The sequence below is a fragment of the Nematostella vectensis genome, chromosome 5 (assembly GCF_932526225.1).
Source record: "Nematostella vectensis chromosome 5, jaNemVect1.1, whole genome shotgun sequence".
NCBI classification, from domain to species: Eukaryota; Metazoa; Cnidaria; class Anthozoa; order Actiniaria; family Edwardsiidae; genus Nematostella; species Nematostella vectensis.
In genome coordinates this window covers 9,787,760-9,795,551 of record NC_064038.1, presented here as the reverse complement: position 1 = coordinate 9,795,551, position 7,792 = coordinate 9,787,760, and the positions used below count along the sequence as shown (strand labels likewise).

At 38.4% G+C, this 7,792-nt stretch overlaps 2 protein-coding genes across 2 annotated transcripts; both read left to right on the top strand.

Moving 5' to 3' along the window:
• The first annotated feature begins 25 nt into the window (after positions 1–25).
• Positions 26–2,018, top strand: LOC116615674. The gene is made up of 5 exons (XM_032377501.2): positions 26–178; positions 348–396; positions 813–913; positions 1,033–1,128; positions 1,365–2,018. Exons 1-5 carry the CDS (start codon positions 116–118, stop codon positions 1,476–1,478), a joined length of 423 nt encoding a protein of 140 aa, XP_032233392.2. The 5' UTR covers positions 26–115; the 3' UTR covers positions 1,479–2,018.
• An 832-nt stretch (positions 2,019–2,850) lies between these two features.
• On the top strand, positions 2,851–7,733 carry LOC5508721 (protein ABHD8). Its single transcript, XM_001629229.3, has 6 exons — positions 2,851–3,917; positions 4,355–4,525; positions 4,795–4,894; positions 5,196–5,309; positions 5,455–5,525; positions 5,622–7,733. Exons 1-6 carry the CDS (start codon positions 3,478–3,480, stop codon positions 6,148–6,150), a joined length of 1,425 nt encoding a protein of 474 aa, XP_001629279.3. The 5' UTR covers positions 2,851–3,477; the 3' UTR covers positions 6,151–7,733.
• Positions 7,734–7,792: the final 59 nt, after the last annotated feature.

Below are 7,792 nucleotides of genomic sequence, written 5' to 3'. Positions count from 1 at the left end.
GTCTTTTGATTGGCTCTATTATCATGAGCCCGCGAACTTTGACTGGCAAAGAGAAATAACAAGAAAAAACAGAAAAAGAGATCGATATGGATTATAAGTGAACTTTCAGCTAAAAATGACCGAAAGAATCGATGGTATAACGCATTTATGCTTCTTTGATGAAGGATCGTGGTTTCAGGTAAGAGCAAAGCAAAATCCGTCTGGCTCCAGTTGATTTAATTGTGATTACTGTCCTATAAATGTGAGCATTTTGCTGTTTATTGATTGAGAGAGTGATAAAAAATATGCAAATGTAGGGAGTGTAGCACTCTACTTCTTATATTTGTGTGTCATACTTCCCACTCCAGGGTCGCTTGATAACAGAGCAAAAAAGGCAATATGGTCTCCTTGGCCAAGGTTTGTTAATCAGCTGTGGCATACTTATATATAAAAATAATGATGAGGGGGGCGTAAAGGGGGTGCGAAAACCGCACAGAAAAACGCCAAAAACTGTCAAAATAAGTCAATAACCGTAAACCTAGAGAACTGCAATACCGCGGAAGTAAATACAAAAAAACACGCCAGATTTAAGGCAAAACTACGTCACTGCAAACCCTTACGCCCCCCCCCCCCCCCTCAATGATGTCTTCTCTTGCAATGTATTAAAGTCTCAATATTACAGTCACTTCGTTATTGTGGTCTATAAATTACAACATGTTTAGTCAGGTCACTTTAGGCTTACTCAGGGAAGGCGCTATATTTATTCAAGCAATTATGGTATGCACAATGACAAAAATGATTAATTTAATAAAACCTTTACTTATTCTCTGTAGAATGCAATGTACCATCAGGGAGATTCCATGAATGCTGCTTTGATGAAGAACCAGCCTTTTTCAACATCACCCTCATCGACTTTGAGAATAAAACAGAGAAAGTATGTACACATAGAACTACTGTTTATCACCCTCATCAACTTTGAGAATAAAACAGATTATACAAAAATAATTTTTTGAGCTTTGGCCAACCCTTTCTAAATTCTATATTCTGTTGCAGATAATTAGATATGTTATGAAGACCAATGGCGATAACTGCACATTGGAGTGTGATGCATTGACATTTCACACAGAAGATCTGCTTGTCGGAGAGAAGGTGCATACATAACATAACTGCCGCATTGATTATGATTTGAGCCTGAATGACAATTACAGCTTGTATTCTGGTTTGATAGTTATGAAAGAAGAATTTATGTTTCTATCTAGTATCTAAACTTGATTACTAGTACTTTCTCTATGCCCTCTCATTGCAATGTCCAGCTTTGGCTGGAAATAAAGCCTAATCTTTCTTTTGTTGGCTTCTCTTCTGATATCTTTACCTTTCTTATACAGGCAGTACAGCATGTTGAGAAGTTTTGCTCTCCAAAGCTAAAAGGCAAGGAATGTATAGTGTGTGCTGGTCACATGACAATAGAACTTGCTTGTGAAGAATCAGAGTATGAGTGAGGCATAGGGAGTTAGTATAGTTAGTATATAATATTGTATATATACACAGTCGAAGGTCTCTGAGCAACCTCTCTTATGAGGGACCTGCTCCCAAAACGCCTACGATCACAAATCACTGATTGAATTGTCACAAAAACTCTGTAATTGGAAGCTTTCAAAATTCAATCTTCAAAATGCCAAAATTTCAAAGGGGGCTAAATTCATTTTTCATCAGTGGATTTCCTTATTTTGAGAGCCACAAGTTTATTAGCATAGCTATTACGTGTTACCCTTATTCAAACAAAGTCTTTACTAACCTACTTACTTAGTACTTATATTTCTTGAAAATGGGGGGGGCAGGGACTCGCTTAGCCCCCCCCCCCTTGATCCATCCATGGACCATGGGGATTGTATTACATTAACCTCTGCATTTTTGTAGTACATTAACGTCTACATTTTTTCCAATTCAAATTGTGAATTTTCAATTTTTTTATTTAAAGCTCCTTAAAGTGTTTAAATATACTATATTATATGTATCTAATAAAACTTTAGCCTGAGCTATTTTGAGCACCTACTTTAAAATTCTACATCCCTCTTCGCAAAAAAACGCGCCGTCATTGTTAGCGCAAAGTTCTTAATTGGGAAAGGCGAGTTGTCAACTTGAATCATAATTTTTGTGTGGCAGTTTAAAGTATCGGTTAAATACTGTTTGCAGTTATTTTGGCGACGTTTCGAATTTCCTGTTTTTTAGAAGCCATTTTCTACCGCCCGGTTCGCCGATCGGCATTATTAGAGTGCTTCCACAGGCTTATTTGTTTATTGTGACCTTTATTCTAGGATATAAGACAATTACAGGAGGTGATCAATCGTGAAAATATCCGAGCTAGTTACTGAATTGACTAGAGACTGACTGAGAGGTTGGTAAGCCTGTGGTGCTACCTTTTTCTTCATGGGGAAACTTCAATCGCTCAATATTGCCCAAAATGAATTGAAACTACACAGGGATTTAAATAACAACTCCACAAACTGGTTAGAAAAGTTTGAAGGTATTATATCATATCTTTCGTCCCAATTTTTTTTATTGTAAAGCACCATATATTTACAGTGAATGAGACGTAAAATACAACATATTGGCTTGGGGACCTGTGTTTTCATCTTCATCTGTCAAAATACAAGAGAAAAGTCAAATGGGACTAGACATAAAAAAGTATTTCTAATAAAAGACTATAAACATTAACCCTCAGTTATAGCCATTTTGACATTTTCGAGATTAGCTTCCTGTCATTGTGATTAAAAATCCGCCGAAAAGTGTGTCCTTTATTGACATAAATTAATTGTATTATTTTACAGCCGTCAAAGTATTCCGACGTGCAAGGGTTAGTATACCTGGTTGCTAAGTAACCTATTAATTCCGTATTCTATGAATAATGTTCCACATTTCGTGAGATGGGTGAAGTGGCTGGTCTCGATTTCCAGTGACCCATATTTACACCGCCAGCCCTGCTATCTTACTTTCTAGTGTGGTTCAACCGAACTTCGTCCGTCATTTGAAAATCGTATAGGAGTATTTCGAGGGAGTAAAGCGTTTACATTCGCGCGAGTAACCGGAAGGCAAAGTTACCAGTTCGTCTTTCTTCTTGCAAGGCCAGTTTTTTCGAGTTTCTCACCTACAGGATCAGCGTTAAGAAGATCAAGAAGGGAAAGTACAGGAGATGGTAGTTTTAGAGCTAACTTCACAGTTGTTTTACGGGAAATTTCATCGCAACCACTCGCTTTCTCTAATGTAAATATTAGTCATCAATTTGGAGTAGATGTAGTCCGTTGACAACTACATCTTTTGGTGTTTTCGAAGAGATCATTTGATCAGAATATATACCAATATTATGATACCGAAAATGAACAAACTTTTTGCAAACTTTTCACGTAAAACAATCGGGAAGAGTACTAAGTGTATGAACAAAATGGCGGCTAAGTAACTAAGTCTTTTTATGCTTATTATCATACAAAGAACGATCCCTAAATGTGCGTTGAGATTTGTACTGGGGCAAGAAATCGGAACAAAGTTTCTCCATACGAGGATTTAGTGTCAGAGCGAGTAGAAGTTCGGCCCAATCGATTCCTTCGAGTGCTCCATTGGACACCGAAAGAGTCTGTTCCGAATGGCAATTGTGTAGTCAGCGAAGATCAACGCTCAACAGAGAGCCGCCAGCGAAGCTCTTGTTTTGTGGTGATATTCTTTGTACATGGTGTTGGAGGCTGTGCTGAGTTGTGGCATGAACAACTGAAGTATTTTTGTCGAGCTGGTTACGAAGTAGTTGCCCCGGATTTGCTGGGACATGGGGGCAGTTCCTCGCCCAGGGATAATGCACAGTACGAGTTCTCTGAACTCCATCAAGATGTTTTATGTATATTTGATCGCTATGCTAGGAAACGCAATATTCTAGTAGGACACTCTTATGGGTAAGTAAAAACTTTATCAATTATTGAACCAATGAACAAATTTTAGTGTTTTTTTTTTCATAGCTTTGATTGTTTTTTGTTGATGGTTATGACCTTGTTTTGATAATTCTGATTATTTCCACTAATTAACCCTTTTATCAGCAACATTACTCAAAACACAAGTTTTTTTGTTTTATCTACATAACGTTTACGTTTCTTATTAGATTTGAAATTCTAGGCTTCGGGCTTACCTACCTTGGCTTTCCTGTAACAGCTGAATGGTTTCCAACAGAGCTAAACACTCAATGGTTTTCAAAATCAAATTTAACGGATATTGTTGTTAAGGATCTTCTAATATAAAATATCTTAGTAATCTTGGCTAGCAATGCAAATAGATTTCAGTATTTAGATATTTATTTTTATCTATGTATTTATTATGTTTTTTTTATTTTTGTCAGGTCATCTTTCTGCAGCTTGGTATCCGCGCAGAGGACACGGCTGGTATCCAAGGTTGTGTTGATTGCTGGTGGGGGACCAATTCCTCTACGCCCTGAGTCATGCCATTTCTTCTGCCTCCCTGTTCCTGTTATTGCTCTGTTCAAACCTCTGCTTTTATGCTCCTTTGAGAGGTAAATGCACATAATTAAATGTTGTTTACATAATACAGCATAAACACAATACATACAGTAATAGATAAACTCAACCCCAGAATGTAACAATTAACTCAAATCCAGCAACTGACTAAAGTTGAAATTGTTTGGCGGTCTAACAACCATGATAGCTGCAAAATGGCTTCTATCAACAAAAAACAGTCACAAATCACAAAGAACAAGGTGCACATGTAACTGAGTATAACAAGATGCACTATTGATTTTATATTGGTTTCTTCCTTTGACAGGAGTGCTTTCTATGACCGATCTAAAATCAAGGCTTCAAGCAAGAAACTCAAAGCATTCAGTGCCCCTCTTTTTGTGCTGAAAGCTGTCTTGGCAGGCCAGGTATGTTTGTACAAACATGTTACACTTTTTCTAAACCATCGGTTTCCCTTGAGTATAGATCATGACTTTCATTGTGCCTTGAAAAAGCATAGCTGATATTTGTCATTGTTGTTTTGCCTCACAATTATGTATTGAAGTTGATCTCTCTTTCCATAACAGTCTAATTGTGTCTTAATAAAGTAATATTATTATTATTTGTTGTTGTTGTTTAACCACAGAATCATATTGAAGGTGAGATGTCTCTTTCCATGACATTCTAATGGTGTCTTAAAAAACATATATTATTAATTGTTTGCCTCAGAATTGGATGGAGGGCGATGTATCTTTCCACAACAGTCTTATGGTACCAGTGCTGCTTATCTACGGTGCTCAGGACAAGTTTGTCTCCCTTGACGAGGAGAAAAGTATGCTGGAGGTTGGTAAAAATGTTTTGATTTGTTTTTTCAGGGAGGGGGGAGCACTGGGGGCATGTGCCCCCTCCCCCAATATTTTCAGTGCTCTGAATATTAATCATATTGCTTCAGTTTGAATTTTATGGTAACTGTCATCCTTGTTTTTAGGCCGTGTATGCATCAACACTTGAGGTTATTCCAGAAGCCGGGCACATGGTTATGATGGAGTGCCCGGAGCAGTAAGTTATTTGAATTGTGTTAACTATGTTAAGAAAGCTATTTTATTATTATTTCTAATGACTTTTTACTAATCTTTGACTTAATTTCTAATTCAGAGTAAATTGGTTTATCCACAACTTCTTGCAAAGAGACCAGACCACATGTTCTACAACAATACTATCACCATCACGTGAAGTGTCACATGGATCAATCCATGTGCGCTATCCTGGCTCACGCTCAACTCGTAGCCAGTCACTCGCAGTTACATCTGGAGAATCACATCTCCCAGGATTTTTCAGAAGTGTGTCTAGGTTACCTAGGAATTCCCTAGACCTTCCGCTGAGGCCCAAATCTTATTCACTTCCTGGAAGCTCAACACAACTTGCGTTTGAAGAGGAAAGCAAAGCCAAAGTGAAGTTAAAAGCACAGTGGCACAAAGACAGCTCACAATCTGCATTGAACACAAATGACTCTGAAGTTCAATCAATTGGTAATGAAGGTTTTCAGTCAGATGCTGACCTTGCAGGACAACACCTTGATGATTGTCACAAAAAACATAGTGATGAGCTAGAGCAAAAACTTGCTGAACATTGTGTAGCTCTGGCAAGTGTGGTTGACTCTCAGCCTGTGGTTACACATCTGTAGATTTTAGAATAGGCCATCTAGCCACAGCGTATCTTACTATGCTTTCTGTACTTGGAGATTAGGGTGATTTAGATCCACGACGCCGGCAAGAAGACGCCGCCTCGCGCACGTTCGATTGCGCGTGCACACTTTTCTTGCCGGCGTCGCATCCTGTCCAGAACGGCATTTCATGCTTGTTCACGTCCTCTTCAGGACGGCGTCTTGCCGGCGTCGTTAATCTAAATCACCCTATTAATTTTGAGACAACTTGCTGCCTTATACATGCTAATGCTTTCAACTCTTACTGACCACAGAAAACCCTATCAGACACCTGGATGAGGCCTTTACTAGACTCTAAAATAGGGTGTATATAGGACAAGTTTGTAGCCTCCTATGCAGGCATCGTCTTTTTCGCATTTACTCAGCTCCTCGTAGTTATTTTACCACAGAGAGGAGGAGGAGGCTAGAAAAATTGCATATTGTACAAAAAATATTTAATGAACTTTTAAAAGCTGTGTGCATATACTATACTGCATTTATTTAATGCTCGAAAATAATGGGATGTAGTAGCCAGTATGTGACAAGATAAAGCTCTTGTTTCATTCTGATCCAGAAAGGTTTTATAATCTAGTATTTAAGAGTCTGACAGCTATCAAGTGTGGCTCATTTGGGGAAGCTGTTGTGATATGTTTAATAGATAGAATTTTAATTTCAAGTGGTTCCTTTGAGATTTTGGGCCTATTCGCACTAGGCAAAAGTTTGTTTGTTTTGACAAAAAAACTGTCAAGGCTAGCAGGAAAATGTGCAACGTGTTTGTTCAACCGGGACAATTTTTGTCGCAGCCAAATAATCTTCAAAGGCGCCACTGGCCTGCTCTGGAGGTGGCCAGAACTAGGCCAAACGTAAAATCTGATAGGTTTTTCATTTAACACCCAGCTTGACTTACGCAGAAGTTATTGTTCTTGATATTCATAGAACGAATTTACTACCAGTAAGGCAAGGAGTTGTGCAAAAATATTCCAAGGAAGCATTGTGATAAAACATAAACAAACACTGCAACTCGTCTAATTTTGAATGACCTTTGGGTCGCTTTCAGCTTTTTGTTTGACCTCTAGTGCAAATGCGATTCACAAGCCATTCGATCGGCCAGGACAAAATTTGGCTGGCTGTTTGTCCTGGCCAGACAAACTTTGTCCCCCTAGTGTGATTAGGCCCTTTCTCTCATAATTTGTTTTCCAATATTGTCTGAAAACAATAACAATAGTATGGCTGACAAGAGCTGACTCTCAATTCCCAAGTACAACTACAGCCCTAGTCATGATAATGAGAATGCAAACACTAAACCCTTGCAAACTAAATAAATAACACCAGTTAACTAAACTACTCATACCCTGGGTACAAGAGGCTCCTAGCTTGGCCGCAACAATGATTTAATTCGCTCAAATCATTGTCGCCATGATGCTTGTAGCCTCTGGTCCCCAGGGTAAACTATTCAAGCAAAGCAAGGCATACTCCATGTGTCTACACGACTTGGACAAATGAGTGACAGTAATAGGCACATAAAATTAGTTACAATGAATCATTACATGGATTAATGTTTGCAATCCATTTTTTTTCTTTTTGTCTTTGCCATATTTTCACTACCACTATGGCCATGCGAGTT